The sequence below is a fragment of the Eretmochelys imbricata genome, chromosome 9 (assembly GCF_965152235.1).
Source record: "Eretmochelys imbricata isolate rEreImb1 chromosome 9, rEreImb1.hap1, whole genome shotgun sequence".
NCBI lineage: Eukaryota > Metazoa > Chordata > Testudines > Cheloniidae > Eretmochelys > Eretmochelys imbricata.
The window spans coordinates 55,734,877-55,754,745 of NC_135580.1; the positions used below are offsets into that span (position 1 = coordinate 55,734,877).

The 19,869-nt window shown below is 49.0% G+C and overlaps 1 protein-coding gene across 1 annotated transcript in view; it reads right to left on the bottom strand.

Annotated features, from left to right (window-relative positions):
- Positions 1-19,869, bottom strand: part of CROCC2 (ciliary rootlet coiled-coil, rootletin family member 2) — a 183,974-nt gene that overhangs the window by 18,929 nt on the left and 145,176 nt on the right. Inside the window, exons 28-29 of the mRNA XM_077825540.1 lie at positions 8,695-9,135; positions 5,741-5,890 (exon numbers count right to left, since the gene is read on the bottom strand). Of these exons, the coding sequence (XP_077681666.1) occupies positions 5,741-5,890; positions 8,695-9,135 (591 nt within the window). The remainder of the gene's footprint in view (positions 1-5,740; positions 5,891-8,694; positions 9,136-19,869) is intronic.

The window sequence follows — 19,869 nt, forward strand, 5'->3', positions numbered from 1 at the left end:
GAGAGGAACGAGCTTCCCCTTGCTTGTTGATGTAAAACATGGCGGTGGTGTTGTCCATTAGAACTGCTATGCACTGGCCTTGCAGTCGGGCCTGGAAGGCCTGGCAAGCAAGGCACACCGCCCTCAGCTCCTAGAACTTGATATGTAGGGAGAGCTTATCCTATGACCACAGGCCCTGTGTCTGGAGGTCCCCCTGATGCGCCCCCATCCCAGAGCTGATGTGTTCATAACTAGGGACAAGGAAGGTTGAGGGTTGTGGAAGGAGACTCCTCTGCACACCGCTAGGGGGTCAAGCCACCAGCGAAGGGACGTGAGGATCTGCCCTGGCACCTTGACCCCTGAATTCAAGCTGTCGCACCCCGGGCAGTAGACCAAGGTGAGCCATGCCTGCAACAGTCTGAGCCGCAGCCTAGCATGCCAGGTCACTTAAGTGGAAGAAGCCATGTGGCCGAGGAGACTCAGGCTCCCCCTTGCTGTTGAGATTGGGAATTGCTGGAGGCTTTTAATTATGTCCGTGATGGCTCAGAATCGGGACTCCGGTAGAAGTGCCCACGCCTGGACCAAGTCTAACGCTTCTCCAATGAATTCTATTCTCTGGGTCGGTTCCAGGGTCGACTTCCCCAAGTTGAGGAGGAGAACCAGTCACTCAAACATGACCTGACCAAACGGATTTGAGTCTGCACCTGCGCCCTGGTCCAGCCCCTGAGCAGCCAGTCATCGAGGAGGGGTATATCTGCACCTGCTGGTGATGGTGGAAAACAGCCACAATCAACATGCACTTGGTGAACATTCAGGGGGCTGTTGAGAGGCTGGATTGTAGGGCAGCAAATTGACAATGTTTGTGGTTGACCACAAAGCGCAGGAAGTGCCTGTGTGCTGGACGGATTGCTATATGGAAGTACGCATCCTTCATGTCGAGGGCAGCATACCAGTCTCCCAAATCCAGGAAGGGGATAATAGTGCCCAGGGAGACTATGCAGAACTTCAACTTTACCATGAATTCGTTGAGCCCACGCAGGTCTAGGATGGGTCTGAGACCCCCTTTGGCCTTGGGGATTAGGAGGTATCGGGAGTAGAATCCCTTGCCCCATAGCTCCTGAGGAGCCTCCTCCACCACTCCCATGGCGAGGAGCGCCTGCACCTCCTGGAAAGGAGGTGGGAGGGAGGCTAGGAGCAGAACTGGAGACAGTATTCTGCTTCCACCATGCGGAGGACCCAGCAGTCTGAGGTTATTTGGGATCAGGCATGGCAGAAGTGGGACAAACGATTCAAAAAGGGTGGGGAAGGATCTGGGAATGAGTCTGGTGCGCTGTCCTCCGGCATCTCTTTAAAAGGCTTGCTTGGAACCCGACGATGGTTTGTTTGGGCCCTGGCCTTGTCTGGAAGGGGGTTGGAAGGCTTCCTTCTGCCCTTCCTGCCCCTTTGTCTGTAAAAGTCCAGCCTCGGCTGAGGAGGGTAGGAATGCTGCTGCAGCTGTTGGGGCTTGAAATGCTTCCGTGGGTTGCTGGGGTGTGCATACCCAAGGATTTCAAAGTAACCCTTGAGTCTTTTAGGCTATGCAGCCGAGAGTCAGTCTGCTCCATAAACAGGACCGTCCCATCAAAAGGCAGGTCCTGCATTGTCTGCTGAACCTCGGGTGGTAGGCCCGAGGCTTGCAACCATAAGGTGTGCCTCATGGCAATACCTGAGGACAAGATGCACGCTGCTGAGTCCGCAGAGTCCAGTAAGGCCTGTAAAGAGGTCCGTGCCACCACCCTGCCCTCCTCTACTATGGCCCCAAACTCCTCCCTGGACTGAGTTGGCACAAGCTCCTGGAACTTGAGCATCGGGTTCCAGGAGTTGAAGTTATATCGGCTCAGAATTGCCGGCTGGTTGGCAATCCTGAGCTGGATCCCCCCGACCCCCGTAGAGTACACTTTACACCCAAACAAATCCAGGAACTTGGCCTCCTTGGACTTGGGTGCTGGGGCCTGCTGCCCCTGCCTCTCTTTCTCATTTACAGCCACAACCACCAATGAACAGGGCTGCGGGTGCGTAAAGAGGTATTCGTACCCCTTTGAGGGCACAAAGTACTTCCTCTCAATGCCCTTGGCTGTGGGAGGGATGGAGGCCAGAGTCTGCTAGATAGTCTTGGCATTGGCCTATATAATTTTGATGAGGGGCACAGCCACCCTTGAAGGACCTTCTGGGGCTAAAATGTTGACCACTGGGTCTTCTGACTCCACCACTCCTCAGCTTGCAGGCCCATGTTGAGTGCCACCCTGCACAGGAATTCCTGGTGGGTGCAGCTGTCTACAGGAGGCGGTCCAGAGATGGAACTGCCTGCGATGGCCTTGTCTGGGGAGGAGGATGAAGAGGCTAATGGGGGAACAGGGTTCTCCTGCCCCTCCTGCTCATCAGGAGCCTGACGACCTGTGTCACTGGTAGCCCCAGGCTCAGGAACTGGAGTTGGAGTTGGTTCTAAGTGGAGACAGGGGCATGGCACCTCCTCAGCACCCCTAAGGGTGGGGCGACTGGCTGAGGCCTCTGGCACCCTTGGTTCAGAGGTGGCCAATTGGGAACCTTTAGACTGGGTGCCCTGGGCCTGGTGGTACACCCATGGGATCCAAAATGGCCACTGTGCTGGTCCCTGCCACTGTGCAGGCCATGGTCCTGCCCCCACCTCAGAGTGTCCATGGCCAGACTGGTGCTGGTCCTGCTCCAAATACCTAGATCCCACCTCCGAGTATGAGCACTGGGATCGGGACTGCAAGGGCCAGGGTGGAGCCAAGTGGCGCTGAGCTGGGGAGCGGTGCCGTGACCTGGAGCTACGCGGGGTCGTCAAGCAGCATCGGGACCATTGCCGGGTCCAGGACCTGCTTTGTGAAGGAGACTGACGTGCAGATCGGTGTCACGAGTGGGAGCGCTGGTGTGACCTGGAGCGGTGCCACGATTGCGAGCAGTGCTGGTACTCCGAGTGGTGCTGGGACTCGATCAGCGGTGCCAACCGCTGGATCATTTCTGGTTTGCCTCGAGATGGCACCATACGATGCGGTACTGGAGGCTAGGCGCGAATCCTCGGCGCTGTCATGGTGATGAGGTCCCTCGCTGCCACAAAGGTGTCTGGAGTGGATGGCAGCTCCAACTCCTCGATGATGTGGGCGGGGGAGTCCAATGGCACTGGACTCGACAGTCCCCCTTGCGGGGCCAAAGCCAACGGTGCCGTCTCCACAGGCTTCGGCACTGGGTGCTCCTCACAGGGACGCACCGCACTGGCCGGCTCCAGAGGGGTAGGCCTCTGGGACAGAGAGCCACTCCTCCCTTGTTTCTGGTGCCACTTATGCGCCAGGGAGTGGTGCCAGGTTGATCCTGCCAGTTTCAGTGCCAGGGAGTGGCAGTTCGCAGTTCTCTGCTACAGTTTATCCGCGGTGTCGCTTCCACCACTGCTGCTGGGGCACTACGCACCGAAGAACTTGGTGCTGGGTCCTGCAGCGCCGAAGGAGGCTGAGGGCTAAGTGTCGCCTCCATAAGGAGCTGCTTAAGGCAAAAGCCTCACTCCTTTTTGGTTCTGGGTAGAAGCCCCTTACAAATCCTGAACCAATCAGTTTGGTGAGCCTCCTCCAGACACTTCAGACAAACGTCGTGAGGGTTGCCCGTTGGAATGGGCTTGGAGCAGGACTTGCAGGGTTTGAACCCCTGGGACTTCGGCATGAAAACCCTCCCAAGAGAAAGCAGTCAGGATAGAGGGTAAACCCCCCAAGCCCAACTGCTACAAACTACTACTAAAATAAACTAAATACAAAGATATAAGAAACAACAAGAAAAACAAGAGCTAAGGAAACATGGAGAACTTGCTAAGCAAGACGCCACAGTTCCAATGTCCGTCACTGGCGGTAAGAAGGAACTGAGGAGGCACCAGGTCGGCAGGGTCATATATTGAGTGCCATGAAGGCACCACTCCAGGGGGCTTCATAGCCGACCCAATGGGTGCTGCTAGGGGAAAAACTTTCCAATGACTGTGCACACAGCGCGCACACACCTAATTGGAATCGATATGAGCAATCACTCGAAGAAGAACTGTGTCATTTTACACCACCAGAAAATGGGTCCCAACAGTTTCAGAGAGGACGGCTTTGTGGCTCCCTCAATGTTTCTATATCTGGTTTCTCTTCTCGACTTTTTCTCTTTGGGCCCAGTTCTGTTCTCAGTCCAGCAATGTATATTTGGAATAATTCTACTAGATTTACACCACACAGCTGAAACCAGAGTCAGGACCTCTATCCCTACCAGTCTACATTTGTGTCTCTTTCGTGCTTCCTCTTGCTGTTTTTTCTATTCCATCTTTTGCGGTCTTCTTTCCCATAATAAATACATACAGAACAACCAATACATAATTAAATACTACCCTACATGTATATAGTGCCTTTCATCCCACAGGGTTTTACTAACCATTGTATAAACAGCTATTACTTATTTTATGTCTTTGAAGCTGTGATGGGGCAGTGATGGGACAAGCCCCACACTGGCAATGACAGGGTTAAGGAGAGCCTGTGGACCCAGTTGACCCCATCTGCTATACCTGCAACCAATGGCAGGTGTGGAGAGAGGAGCTGAAAGGTGGAAGAGACCTAGCCCCGGGAAGGAGAGTAGAGATCTGCTGCTTCCTTGGGGAGGGCACCAGCTCCAGATGAGAGCCTAAGGCAGCTTGTGGCATGGAGGAGCCATGTGGTGGACAGGATGACCAGGGCCAGGCAGACTGACAAAAAGGGACCAGCCTCAGGGAGGCAAGCCCAGACCACAGGGGTGGAGCCCTGGTTTTGAAGTGCACTGTTTTCGTTTTTGGTTTGGACTCACACACACCAGAAAGGGTAAGACTTCAGTGTGCCATAGGAGGGGGTTGAAGGCACCATGGCATCGGTTCCAGGAGGGGCAACACCTGACCACTCGAGACCCGCACTGGAGTGTGTTGTGTCTTGATGTGCCACAAAAGGGGGTGCTGCCTAGACAACCTGGTAAAAGGGTCAGGCACGTCTGGGGTAGAACACAGCAGCTGGTTAACAGCCTAGAACTACACTACACAACAGGCTTGTGGGAAGTGAAGACTACTCTATGCAGCTGATACGGCACTAGCCAACATCTACTTCCCCCAGCTGCAATTAGGCTCCTCCATTGAAGCTGACTCCGCTCCTCTTGTAAAAGGGATGTAGGATCATTAATGCCCACAAGTACTTGGGGTCACAGTTTTGTGTCTCAATGAGAGCCCAGTCTCTCCAGTGGCACAGGGCCCTCTGCCCCATGGGAGGACATTTGCTTAACTAACTCTGAAGAAGGCGTGCTACCTCCTGAGCCAGCAGTCCCATTTCCCACAGCATGCTGGGTTACTTGGAGGGCTCCCATCCAGCTGCTGACCCTGCTTAGCTGGATGGGAGGGTCTGAGTCTTCCCCCTCCTCCCATCTTCTTTCCCCTCCTTGTTGGCACTTCCCCCCTTGCTATGGCCCAGCTTCTCCTCAGGAATTATGTACACTACCTGGTGCCTCGACTGGGATCAGGGCCCCCTGTACTAGGTGCAGTACACATGCTCCATATCTAAACAAGCAAAGGAAGCAGTATTATGAGGGGGAACTGAGGCCTAGATAGGCTAAGTGACTCACCCAAGGACAGACAGGAATATGTGGCAGAGCAGGGACTTGAAATCAGATCTCCCAAGGCTGCGTCTAGGGTCTTTAGCTCAAGGCCATCCTTACTCTCTCCCCCACTCACCTCCTGCAGGTGCTTGACCTGAGCCTCCAGTTCCCTGCACCTCAGCTCCAGCTCTCCCAGCTGGTCCTGCAGCATGCGCATGGTGTCTGTCAGGCTGTGGTTCTGCCTCTTGCTGTCTGACAGTGCCTGCCGCACAGAGTCCAAGCGCTCCTGAGAAAGGAATGGGTCACTCAGAGGAAACATTCAGAACCCAGGCACTGACTGCTACCTCAGCCCTGCCAGGTCTGCCTGTTCTTAATGCCCTGCACGTGTTAGCTGGCATCCACCTGGCCCTTCATGTGCAACAAGATATATGCATTGTATATCCCAGTACAGAGCTCTGTCATTGCAAGCGTACTTTAGGCCAGGTCCCCAGCTACGGGCCAGGTCCCAGCTGTTGGCCAGATCCCTACCTATTAGTCAGGTCCCCAGCTGGGGTGACTCGGCGTCGCTCCACTGGGGTCTGTGGGCCAGGTGCCCAGCCAGGGTGACTCACTGTCTATCCACTGTAGTCTACGGGTCAGGTGCCCAGCTGGGGTGACTCACTGTCTATGCACTGTAGTCTACGGGTCAGCTGCCCAGCTGCGGTGACTCATTGTCACTCCATTGGAGCCTATGGGCCAGGTCCCCAGCTGGGATGAATTGGCATAGTTTCATTATAGCTATGTTGGGAATCATTAAGAAAGGGATAGATAATAAAACAGAAAATATCATATTGCCTCTATATAAATCCATGGTATGCCCACATCTTGAATATTGCATGCAGGTGTGGTCGCCCCATCTCAAAAAAGATATTGGAATTGGAAAAGGTTCAGAAAAGGGCAATAAATATTATTAGGGGTATGGAACGGCTGCCGTATGAGGAGAGATTAATAAGACTGGGACTTTTCAGCTTGGAAAAGAGATGAATAAGGGGGGATATGCTAGAGCTTTATAAAATCATGACTGATGTGGAGAAAGTGAATAAGGAAGTGTTATTTACTCCTGCTCATATCACAAGAACTAGGGATCTCCAAATTAAATTAATAGGCAGCAGGTTTAAAACAAAAAAAAGGAAGTATTTCTTCACACATCGCACAGTCAACCTGCGGACCTCCTTGCCAGAAGATGTTGTGAAGGCCAAGATTATAACAGGGTTAAAAAAAGAATTAGATAAATTCATGGAGGATAGAACAATGAGGAGTCCTTGTGGCACCTTAGAGACTAACAAATTTATTTGGGCATAAGCCACTTCACCAGAGTAAGCAATATATATATCACGGCACATGAAAAGATGGGAGTTGCCTTTCCAAGTGGCGGGTTAGTGCTAACGAGGCAAATACAATTAAGGTGGAAGTGGCCTATTCTCAACAGTTGACAAGAAAGGGTAAATATCAAGAGAGGGAAAATTACTTTTGTAGTGCTAACAAGGCCAATGCAATCAAGGTGGACGTTGCCCATTTCCAACTGTTGACAAGAAGGTGTGAGTATCAGCAGAGGGAAAATTACTTTTTGTAGTGACCCATCTACTCCCAGTCTTTATTCAGGCCTAATTTGATGGTGTCCAGTTTGCAAATTAATTCCAGTTCTGCAGTTTCTTGTTGAAGTCTGTTTCTGAAGTTTTTTTGTTGAAGAATTGCCACTTTTAAGTCTGTTATTGAGTGTCGAGGGAGACTGAAGTGCTCTCCTACTGGTTTTTGAATGTTACAGCTCTTGATGTCTGATTTGTGTCCATTTATTGTTTTGCATAGAGACTGTCTGGTTTGGCCAATGTACATGGGAGAGGGGCATTGCTGGCACGTGATGGCATATATCACATTGGTAGATGTGCCGGTGAACGAGCCCCTGATGGTGTGGCTGATGTGGTTAGATCCTATGATGGTGTCCCTTGAATAGATATGCGGACAGAGTTGGCAGTGGGGTTTGTTGCAGGGATTGGTTCCTGGGTTAGAATAATAAAATATCAGAGTTGGAAGGGACCTCAGGAGGTCATCTAGTTCAACCCCCTGCTCAAAGCAGGACCAATCCCCAACTAAATCATCCCAGCCAGGGCTTTGTCAAGCCTGACCTTGAAAACCTCTAAGGAAGGAGATTCCACCACCTCCCTAGGTAACCCATTTCAGTGCTTCATCACCCTCCTAGTGAAAAAGTTTTTCCTAATATCCAACCTAAACCTCCCCCACTGCAACTTGAGACCATTACTCTTCATTCTGTCATCTGCTACCACTGAGAACTGGCTAGAGCCATCCTCTTTGGAACCCCCTTTCAGGTAGTTGAAAGCAGCTATCAAATCTCTCCTCATTCTTCTCTTCTGCAGACTAAATAATCCCAGTTCCCTCAGCCTCTCCTCATAAGTTCCCTCAGCCTCTCCTCAAACCTCAGGACAAGCTGGCTGAAAGGACTGCTAGTGTTTGCTGCCATGGAGGAGAGCCAGGGCCCAGCCCCAAGCAGGCTAGGCTAATTACAGGGCTGCGCTGACATCGTGCTAAATCCACAGGTTTGTGGATTTCCAGACTGAAAGGGCCCATTCTGCCCATCTAGCCTGACCTCCAAGGGAACTCAGGCCTGCAAACTTCTCTCTGGGAGGTCCTTTAGCCAGCTGCCTTCCCTGTGATCTCTGAATGGGGCAGCTTCCCCTTGGGCCATGCTTCACCCAAACATTGGTTTGTTCCAAGATGTTGCGATATTTCAGCTGGGCAAACCCCAGCGCATTGGTACCAAAAGCAGTGTTTACAAGCCCCCGTTCAGGCTGAGTTCCACCTGGTGCTGATCCCAGTGCTCCGCTCTCTGGTGGGGCACGGTGCATCCTGCAGCACAGGGTGTTTGTGGGGTGGATTGGACCCCACTGGGATGTACACTGGCGGGTTCAGCAAGTGTAATGGCCTTCCCAACTGTGTCCAAAGGGCCAGTGGCTGTGCTGACGCCTTTCCCCTGCTCAGTCCCATCCCCACATTGCCTGCTTGCCCAGTGCTGAGGAGAAGGGGTGGGACCATTACCTGGAGCACCCGGCGGTCTTGCTCCGCTGCTGTCAGAGCCTTCTGCAGCTGGCAGATGTTCTCCTGAAGGGTGGAGGACCCCATGGAGGCATCAGTCAGTGCCTGGGAAAGGCTCCGTACCTTGACCTTCAGGTGGCTCTCCTCATCCTCTTTCTGGGCCAGGGAGTGACCCAAGTGGCCCAGCTCCAGCTGCAGCTTGGCTGATTTGCTCTCACTGTCCCCCAACTGGCAGCGCAGGGCCTGGACCTGCTCCTGCAGGGCCTGGATCTTGGTATCTCGGTCCACCAGGCTGAGCTGGACACGCTGAAGTTCCCCTTCCATGGAGCAACGGCTCAGCTCCAGCTTGGTGGCCCTGTTCTCGGCTGCCTCCAGGACTTCCTTCAGCCTCCGCTTGTCCGTCTCCAGCTTGATATCCTTGGCTTTCAGCCTAGTGACCTTCTCCTAAAAAACAAAGGTGACCTACCTCAGCAACGTGTATCATCCTTTCCACCACTGCCTGTAGTGTGCTACCCTCTCGTGCACGTGCTCACCCCTCCATGCTCCTCACTTGCATGCCTGCTCCCCCCTAGCGCACTGGCCCGCCCCTCCACACTCCCCTTGTGCACGTCGGCTCGTCCCTCTCTGCTCCCCGTTTGCACCAGCAGCCCGGCCCGCCCCTCCACGCTCCCCCCTCGCACGCTGGCCTGCCCCTCCAAGCTCCCTGCTCGCATGCCTGCTTCCCCCTCACGCACTGGCCTATCCCTCCATGCTCCCTGCTTGGGCACTTGTTCCCTCCTCATGCGCCAGCCCATCATATTTCCCCCCCCACATGCCTGCTCCCCCCACCACATGCCAGACCATCACGCTCCCCACTCGGGCATCTACTCCCCCTCACGCATTGGCTCACCCCTCCACACTCCCCGCTCACGTGCCTTCTCTCCCCTCATGCATGCTGCCCCCTCCCTGTGTCAGCCTGCCCAGCTCCCCCCACACATGCTTTCCCTGACCTGCTTTGGCTTTCCTCCACCCCTCCACAGGCCAGCTCCCTGCCCTGTGCACTGCTCTGCCACACTCTCTTTAACGCATGCCCAGTTAAAAGCCAGCGGCATCCCTGCACTTGCCTAGTAGCCTGGCGCCTGGCCCACGTCCCAGTGCTGTCCAGGGACAGCCCCGGGTGCTATATAGGAGGGTTCTTGGCCTTGTGTGGTGCCTAGAGATTGGTAGAAGGTGTGTAGGTGTGTAGTGGGGCAGGGTATGGGGGGCAAGATGGGAGGACACAGATCAAGGGCAGCTCTGGCTGGGAATCAGGTTCCCAGTGTGACTGGCGATAACAGGAAGGGGAATTTGCCAGGACTGGATGATCCATGGAGTTCTGTGGGCTGTGATGGGCCTGTCCTGGGCAGCCTGGCAGCTCTAGAGTGGGAGCAATCACCAGGGCCTTGTCTAAACACAGAACAGTACTAGGGCAACTAACAGTGTGAGGTGGCACCGGTTTAGCTAGCTCACAGCAGCTGGTGCCTGTGGGGCTCTACAGAGGTGTAAACCTGGCCTGGAGCCGTGTCACGTGTCACCAGTCGCCCGGGAATAAATGTGTATGGATGAGCCCTTTCTGTAGGCACTCCGGGGGTCTCTGCACTCCCTAGAGAAGCACATTTGTCTATGGAGGCCAGCTGATCCCTAGCAGACATAGATTCATAGACATTAAGGTCAGAAGGGACCATTATGATCATCTAGTCTGACCTCCTGCACAATGCAGGCCACAGAATTTCACCCACCCACTCCTGCAATAAACCTCTCACCTATGTCTGACCTATTGAAGTCCTCAAATCATGGTTTAAAGACTTCAGGGTGCAGAGAATCCTCCAGCAAGTGACCCGTGCCCCATGCTGCAGAGGAAGACGAAAAACCTCCAAGGCCTGTTCCAATCTGCCCTGGAGAAAAATTCCTTCCCAATCCCAAATATGGCGATCAGCTGAACCCTGAGCATGTGGGCAAGATTCACCAGCCAGATATCCAAGAAAGAATTTTTTGTAGTAATTCAGATCCCACCCCATTTAACATCCCATCATAGGCCATTCGGCCTTTTTACCATGAATAGTTAAAGATCAATTAATTGGCAAAATCATGTTATCCCATCATACCATCTCCTCCATAAACTTATCGAGTTTAATCTTGAAGCCAGATAGGTCTTTTGACCCCATTGCTTCCCTTGGAAGGCTGTTCCAGAACCTCACTCCTCTGATGGTTAGAAACCTTTGTCTAATTTCAAGTCTAAACTTCCCGATGGCCAGTTTATATCCATTTGTTCTTGTGTCCATATTGGTACTGAGCTTAAATAATTTCTCTCCCTCTCTGGTATTTATCCCTCTGATATATTTATCAAGAGCAATCATATCTCCCCTCAGCCTTCTTTTGGTTAGGCTAAACAACCCAAACTCCTTGAGTCTCCTTTCATAAGACAGGTTTTCCATTCCTCGGATCATCCTAGTAGCCCTTCTCTGTACCTGTTCCAGTTTGAATTCATCCTTCTTAAACATGGGTGACCAGAACTGCACACAATATTCCAGGTGAGGTCTCACCAGTGCCTTGTATAATGGTACTAACACCTCCTTATCTCTACTGGAAATAGCTTGCCTGATGCATCCCAAGACCGCATTAGGTTTTTTCACAGACATATCACATTGGCAGCTCATAGTCATCCTGTGGTCAGCCAATACTCCAAGGTCCTTCTCCTCCTCTGTTACTTCTAATTGATGCGTCCCCAGCTTATAACTAAAATTCTTGTTATTAATGCCTAAATGCATGACCTTACACTTTTCACTATTAAATTTCATCCTATTACTATTACTCCAGTTTACAAGGTCATCCAGATCCTCCTGTATGATATTCCTGTCCTTCTCTAAATTGGCAATACCTCCCAGCTTTGTATCATCCGCAAACTTTATTAGCACACTCCCACTTTTTGTGCTGAGGTCAGTAATAAAAAGATTAAATAAGATTGGTCCCAAAACAGATCCCTGCGGAACTCCACTGGTAACCTCCCTCCAGCCTGACAGTTCACCTTTCAGTATGACCCACTGTAGTCTCCCCTTTAACCAATTCCTTATCCACCTTTCAATTTTCATATTGATCCCCATCTTTTCCAATTTAACTAATAATTCCCCATGTGGCACTGTATCAAATGCCTTACTGAAATCTAGGTAAATTAGATCCACTGTGTTTCCTTTGTCTAAAAAATCTGTTTCTTTCTGGAAGAAAGAAAAGGAGTACTTGTGGCACCTTAGAGACTAACAAATTTATTGGACCATAAGCTTTCGTGAGCTACAGCTCACTTTATCAGATGCATGCAGTGGAAAATACAGTGGGGAGATTTTATATACACAGAGAACATGAAACAATGGATGTTACCATACACACTGTAACGAGAGTGATCAGGTATGGTGAGCTATTACCAGCAGGAGAGAGGAAAAAAACCCCACCTTTTGTAGTGCTAATCAAGGTGGGCCATTTCCAGCAGTTGACAAGAATGTGTGAGGAACAGTGGGGGGCAGGGGAGGGGGAATAAACATGGGGAAATAGTTTTACTTTGTGTAATGACACATCCACTTCCAGTCTTTATTCAAGCCTAAATTAATGGTGTCCAGTTTGCAAATTAATTCTAATTCAGCAGTCTCTCGTTGGAGTCTGTTTTTGAAGATTTTTGGTGAAGAATTGCCACTTTTAGGTCTGTAATCGAGTGACCAAAGAGATTGAAGTGTTCTCCGACTGATTTTTGAACGTTGTAATTCTTGATGTCTGATTTGTGTCCATTTATTCTTTTACATAGAGACTGTCCAGTTTGGCCAATGTACACAGCAGAGGGGCATTGCTGGCACATGATGGCATATATCACATTGGTAGATGTGCAGGTGAATGAGCCACTGATCGTGTGGCTGACATTGACGACATCTTCATCATCTGGACCCATGGAAAAGAAGCCCTTGAGGAATTCCACCATGATTTCAACTATTTCCATCCCACCATCAACCTCAGCCTGGACCAGTCCACACAAGAGATCCACTTCCTGGACCCTACGGTGCGAATAAGCAATGGTCACATAAACACGACCCTATACCGGAAACCTACTGTTTGCCATACTTACCTACATGCCTCCAGCTTTCATTCAGACCAAACCACACGATCCATTGTCTACAGCCAAGCTCTACGATACAACTGCATTTGCTCCAACCCCTCAGACAGAGACAAACACCTACAAGATCTCTGTCAAGCGTTCTTACAACTACAGTGCCCACCTGCTGAAGTGAAGAAACAGACTGACAGAGCCAGAAGAGTACCCAGAAGTTACCTACTACAGGACAAGCCCAACAAAGAAAATAACAGAACGACACTAGCCATAACCTTCAGCCCCCAACTAAAACCTCCCCAGCGCATCATCAAGGATCTACAACCTATCCTGAAGGACGACCCATCACTCTCACAGATTTTGGGAGACAGGCCAGTCCTTGCTTACAGACAGCCCCCCAACCTGAAGCAAATACTCACCAGCAACCACACACCACACAACAAAACCACTAACCCAGGAACCTATCCTTGGAACAAAGCCCATTGCCAACTGTGTCCACATATCTATTCAGGGGACACCATCATAGGGCCTAATCACATCAGCCACACTATCAGAGGCTCGTTCACCTGCACATCTACCAATGTGATATATGTCATCATGTGCCAGCAATGTCCCTGTGCCATGTACATTGGCCAAACTGGACAGTCTCTATGTAAAAGAATAAATGGACACAAATCAGACGTCAAGAATTAGAACTTTCAAAAACCAGTCGGAGAACACTTCAATCTCTCTGGTCACTCGATTACAGACCTAAAAGTGGCAATTCTTCAACAAAAAAACATCAAAAACAGACTCCAATGAGAGACTGCTGAATTGGAATTAATTTGCAGACTGGATACAATTAACTTAGGCTTGAATAAAGACTGGGAGTGGATGTGTCATTTCACAAAGTAAAACTATTTCCCCATGTTTATTTCCCCCTCTACTGTTCCTCACATGTTCTTGTCAACTGCTGGAAATGGCCCACCTTGATTAGCACTACAAAAGGTTTTTTTTCTTCTTCTCTCTTGCTGGTAATATTTCACCTTACCTGATCACTCTTGTTACAGTATGTATGGTAACACCCATTGTTTCATGTTCTCTGTGTATATAAAATCTCCCCACTGTATTTTCCACTGCATGTATCTGATGAAGTGAGCTATAGCTCACGAAAGCTTATGCTCAAATAAATTTGTTAGTCTCTAAGGTGCCACAAGTATTCCTTTTCTTTTTGCAGATACAGACTAACACAGCTGCTACTCTGAAATTTCTCAAAGAATGGGTTCAGGTTGGTTTGGCATGATCTACCTTTTGTAAAATGTTGTCCCATTTACCATTGACCTCAACATCCTTAACTACTTTCTCTTTCAAAATTTTTTCTAAAACCTTGCATACTACAGATGTCAAACTAACAGGCCTATAGTTACCCAGATTACTTTTTTTTCCTTTCTTAAAAATAGGAACTATGTTAGCAATTCTCCAGTCATACTGTACAACCCCTGAGTTTACAGATTCGTTAGAAATTCATGCTAATGGGCTTGCAATTTCATGTGCCAATTCCTTTAATATTCTTGGATGAAAATTATCTGGGCCCCCATTTAGTCCCATTAAACTGTTCAAGTTTCGCTTCTATCTCAGATATGGTAATATCTACTTCCATATCCTCATTCCCATTTGTCATGCTACCATTATCCCTAAGATCCTCATTAGCCTCATTAAAGACTGAGGCAAAGTAATTGTTTAGATATTGGGCCATGCCTAGATTATCTTTAACCTCCACTCCATCCTCAGTGTTTAGCGGTCCCACTTCTTCTTTCTTTGTTTTCTTCTTATTTATATGGCTACAGAACCTTTTACTATTGGTTTTAATTCCCTTTGCAAGGTCCAACTCTGCTTGACTTTTAGCCTTTCTCACTTTATCCCTACATGTCCTGACCACAATAAGGTAGCTTTCCTTGCTGATCCCTCCCATCTTCCACTCCTTGTGCGCTTTCTGCTTTTTCTTAATCACCTTTCTGAGATGCTTGCTCATCCAGCTTGGTCTACAACTACTGCCTATGAATTTTTTCCCCTTTCTTGGGATGCAGGCTTCTGATAGCTTCTGCAGCTTTGACTTGAAGTAATTCCAGGCCTCCTCTGCCTTTAGAGTCATCCAGGACAAGACCCAGACTTCAAGGTAGGAGCAGAGCCAGTGAACACTGGTTAGCCCCCACTTCCCAGACCAGGGAGAGAGAAGCAGCAGCAGGCAGTGGCGTCCTGCCTAGCAGGCGCAGGTACTGACAGTGTCGTGAGTCACACTCTCCAGGCAGGGCACCCTGCTGGCTCCCTCAGTAAAGGGGTCAGTCTCTTTGATAGGCAGTCTGTTTCCTTTAGTGGCCATGCCCTGCAGACTGGTCCCCCTACTCACCTGCATTCCCAAGCGCCCTGAAGCTTCCATGGCCCTGGGGAAAGGCTCAGCTCCAGGGTGTGCACTGAGAATGTCTGCAGTCCTCCCTCCACCCCACCCGAGCAGTGCAGCAGAACTTGTCTCATCCTGGGCAATGGAGGAGGGAGCCATGGAGCAGTCTCCCATGCTCATCCATCCCTGGCACCGTTCCAGGGAGTGTAGCAGATTGAGCTCTGCTTGCCCACACAGACCTGAGCTAGACTATGAAAGGGGTCCCTGTCCCACTGACATGCCCCAACCCCACACACTCCCAGCACCGCTGTAATGAACGAGCACCTCCATGCAGCCCCTCCCAGAGTTACTGACACTATTTACCTGGGCACTACAGCATCCTCGGGCAGGGGTGGCACCAGGGAAAAAAAGGACAATTACTACAATTGCCACGGCAACGGCAGCTAACATTGAGGGATGAGTACCCAGGAGGGACTTCTCCACAGAAGAAGTCACAGGAATAGGGCAGATACCCAGCCCTGCACATGGGCAAGGAGGCAACTTGGCTTGCACCACTCTCGCAATGGGCAGGTAAAGCTGCTCTGAGGTTCCTTTGCATTGCACAGCAGCGACACAAAAGGAGGGTAAAGGGACAGGCCACCTGGGGACCATGTGACCCTAGCTCAGCTGGTCTGGTCTAAGGGGTTTCCAGGTGTAAATCCCAGTGGTGGAGGAGGAGAAGGGCACTGTGTGTAAAGCAGACAGCATCCAGGAGATTTCAGGAGAAACAGAGGCCCATGCCAGCTGCCTCTTGGTGCCAGGGACACTGGGTGAGGTTCCTCCAGGGGAGTGACTCTGCGTCACCAATTTCTGCTCCCAGTGGAAACTGACCTGCAAGGCCTGAAGCCTGCTTCTGCTCATCAAAGGGCCAGCGGTATTCTAATCTGTATCCCAGCAACACCTGGAGCTGTCCACCAAGAACAGGACCCCTGGACTAGCCACTGCCAGACATGTGGGCTAGGTCAGTTCTCATGTGTACTGCCACCTAAAGACAGTCCCAAAGAGCTAACAGTCTAAATAAACAAGGAACTCCAAGACGAACCCCAAGTCACCCTGCAGATCAGTGGTAGGAACCCAGGTTGCCTGGGTCCCAGGCCAGTGCCCTATCAACTGCGGCTCCCCACTCTTGTGCTGTCCCACTCCTCCACACTCATGTGCCTGCTCCCCCCTCATGCTGCTAGGCTGCTAGGTAAGAGATGGAAGGCCAGGACCTCCTTGGTAGCATTCTCTAAATACTCCCAGTTCTACGTGCAGGGCCAGTTAGACAGGCAGAACTGCAGGGTCTCAATGCGTGGATGAGATGATGGGGTAGGGAGGAGGGGTTTAGATTTATTAGGAACTGTGGAAACTTTTGGAAAAAGGGGGAGCCTATACAGGAAGGATGGGCTCCACCTAAACCAAACTGAAACCAGATTGCTGGCACTTAAAATTAAAAAAGGTTGTAGAGCTGTTTTTAAAACTAAGGGCTGGGGGAAAGCCGACAGGTGTGAAGGAGCACATGGTTCAGACATCCCTTAGGGGAGGATCTATAAATGGAGATTCCCTATGTCCTAATAAGGAGGAGAGGATGGAAGATGATAAAATACAGGTGGGGTCTGATGAGAAATAGTCAAAAGAAAAAAGTACCATTCAATTCCATCATGTAATGGCAGACAGCTAAAACGTGACAGGTTTTTAAAGTGCTTATATACCGGTGCTAGAAATCTAAATAATAAGATGAGTGAACTAGAGTGCCTCGTATTAAATGGGGATATTGATATAATAGGCATCACAGAAACTTGGTGGAATGAAGATAATCATTGGGACACGGTAATACCAGGGTACAAAATATATCAGAAGGACAGAACAGGTCATGCTGGTGAGGGAGTGGCACTATATCTGAAAGAAAACGTAGAATCAAATGAAGTAAAAATCTTAAATGAACCAAACTGTACATAGAATCTCTATGGATAGGAATTCCATGCTTAAATAATAAGAATATAACAGTAGGGATATATTACCGACCACCTGACCAGGATGGTGATAGTGATCGTCAAATGCTCAGGGAGTTTAGAGAGGCTATTAAAATAAAAAACTCAATAATAATGGGGGATTTCAACTATCCCCATATTGACTGGGTACATGTCACCTCAGGAAGGGATGCAGAGATAAAGTTTCTTGACACCTTAAATGACTGCTTCTTGGAGCAGCTAGTCCTGGAACCCACAAGAGGAGAGGAGTACTTGTGGCACCTTAGACTCTAAGTATTCTTTTTGCGAATACAGATTAACACGGCTGCTACTCTGAAACAAGAGGAAAGACAATTCTTGATTTAGTCCTAAGTGGCACACAGGATCAGGTCCAAGAGGTGGAATATAGCTGGACCGCTTGGTAATAGTGACCATTATATAATTAAATTTAACATCCCTGTGGTGGGGAAAACACCACAGTGGCCCAACACAGTAGCATTTAATTTCAGAAAGGGGATGTGACATTGCATTCCATACGCTTTTTGAAAATATGCTTATGAATGCGAATATGATGTAACTCCAATATGCTTTATGCAAAAGGTCTCTTGTAAGGTATTATTACAAAGCTTATAATCTACTGACTGTGTTCATCCTATTTGTTTGCATGTATCATTTCTATGTCTGGAGTTAGGAGAATAAGATGTAAACTTGTATTACTGATGTAAACATATTAAGTGGAAGCCATTAAGGGTGCTTCAGAATCAATGAACTGTGAATGGGTTTATTTACCTGCAAGCCTTCCTGTGTACGTGTGGGCCAGCCTGTGGGTAATGAAGAATGAGATCTCACAGGGATATGTGACCATGTCACCTGATGCTGTAATCCATCTTAAATATGGTAGGGACCCAGAGAGACAAAAGATTCCTGCCTTGTGCCAAAGCTATAACAGGGGATGGAACAGAACAAAGGGGGCTGCCAGTCATGAGTAAACCCCTAGTTACCACCTGAGATGTCTGCTGAAACTAACAAGGACTGTACCAGGGGAAAGGATTGGGCCCAGACTAGGAAGGGGTCTAGTCTGAGGAAGAGGCTTATTGGAACATCTCTGAGGGCGAGATATTACCTGTAATCAATTTCCTAATGTATTAGGCTTAGACTTATGTGTTTTTGCTTTATTTTGCTTTGTAACTTACTTTGTTCTGTCTGTTATTACTTGAAACCACTTAAATACTACTTTTTATACATAATAAAATCACTTTTGTTTATTAATGAACCCAGAATAAGTGATTAATACCTGGGGGAGCAAACAGCTGTGCAGATCTCTCTATCAGTGTTATAGAGGGCGGACAATTTATGAGTTTACCCTGTATAAGCTTTATGCAGAGTAAAACGGATTTATTTGGGGTTTGGATCCCATTGAGAACTGGGTGTCTGGGTGCTGGAGTCAGGTAACTGCAGAGCTGTTTTCACTTAAAGCCTGCAGCTTTGGGGTCATGGCCCGGACTCTGGGTCTGTGTTGCAGCAGGTTAGCATGTCTGGCTCAAAAAGGCAGGGTTCTGGAAGTCCAAAGCCAGCAGGGAAAACTGGCTCAGGGGCCATTTCAGCATATCAGGTGACAGTCCCAAGGGAATCTCTGTGACCGAACCCATCACAAGGGAACTACATAAAAATGAGGGGGTTAGTTAAACAGAAATTAAAAGGTACAGCATCAAAAGTAAAATCCCTGCAAGCAGCATGGAAACTTTTTAAAAGACACCATAATAGAGGCTCAACTTAAATGTATACAGCAAATTAAAAAACATAGTAAGAGAACTAAAAAAGTGCCACCGTGGCTAAACAGCAAAGTAAAAGAAGCACTGAGAGGGAAAAAGGCATTCTTTAAAAAGTGGAAGTTAAATCCTAATGAGGAAAATAGAAAGGAGCATAACTCTGGCAAATGAAGTGTAAAAATATAATTAGGAAGCCCAAAAAAGAATTTGAAGAACAGCTAGACAAAGACTCAAAAATTAATAGCAGATTTTTTTTAAGTACATCAGAAGCAGGAAGCCTGCTAAATGACCAGTGCGGCCTGTCATAAATATAAAGGGAAGGGTAACCACTTTTCTGTATACAGTGCTATAAAATCCCTCCTGGCCAGAGGCAAAGTCCTTTTACCTGTAAAGGGTTAAGAAGCTCAGATAACCTGGCTGGCACCTCACCCAAAATGACCAATGAGGGGACAAGATACTTTCAAATTTGGAGGGGTGCGGAAGGCTTTTGTCTGTCTCTGTGATACCTTTGCCAGGAACAGTTCAAGGATGCAAGCCCTCCAACTTCTGTAAAGTTAGTAAGTAATCTAGCTAGAAAATGTGTTAGGTTTTCTTTGTTTTGGCTTGTGAAATTCGCTGTGCTGGAGGAAATGTGTATTCCTGTTTTTGTGTCTTTTTGTCACTTAAAGTTTTGCCTAGAAGGATTCTCTATGTTTTGAATCTGACTGCCTGTAAGATTATCTTCCATTCTGATCTTATAGAGTTGTTCTCTTATCTTTTTTTGTTCTTCGAATAAAGTTCTGTTTTTTAAGAATCTGATTGGGTTTTCTAGGTGTTAAAAATCCAAGGCTGGTCTGTGCTCATCTTGTTTATTCTCAAGCCTCCCCAGGAAAGGAGGTTTAAGGGCGTGGGGGGATATTTTGGGGAAATAGGAACTCCAAGTGGTCTTTTCCCTGTTCT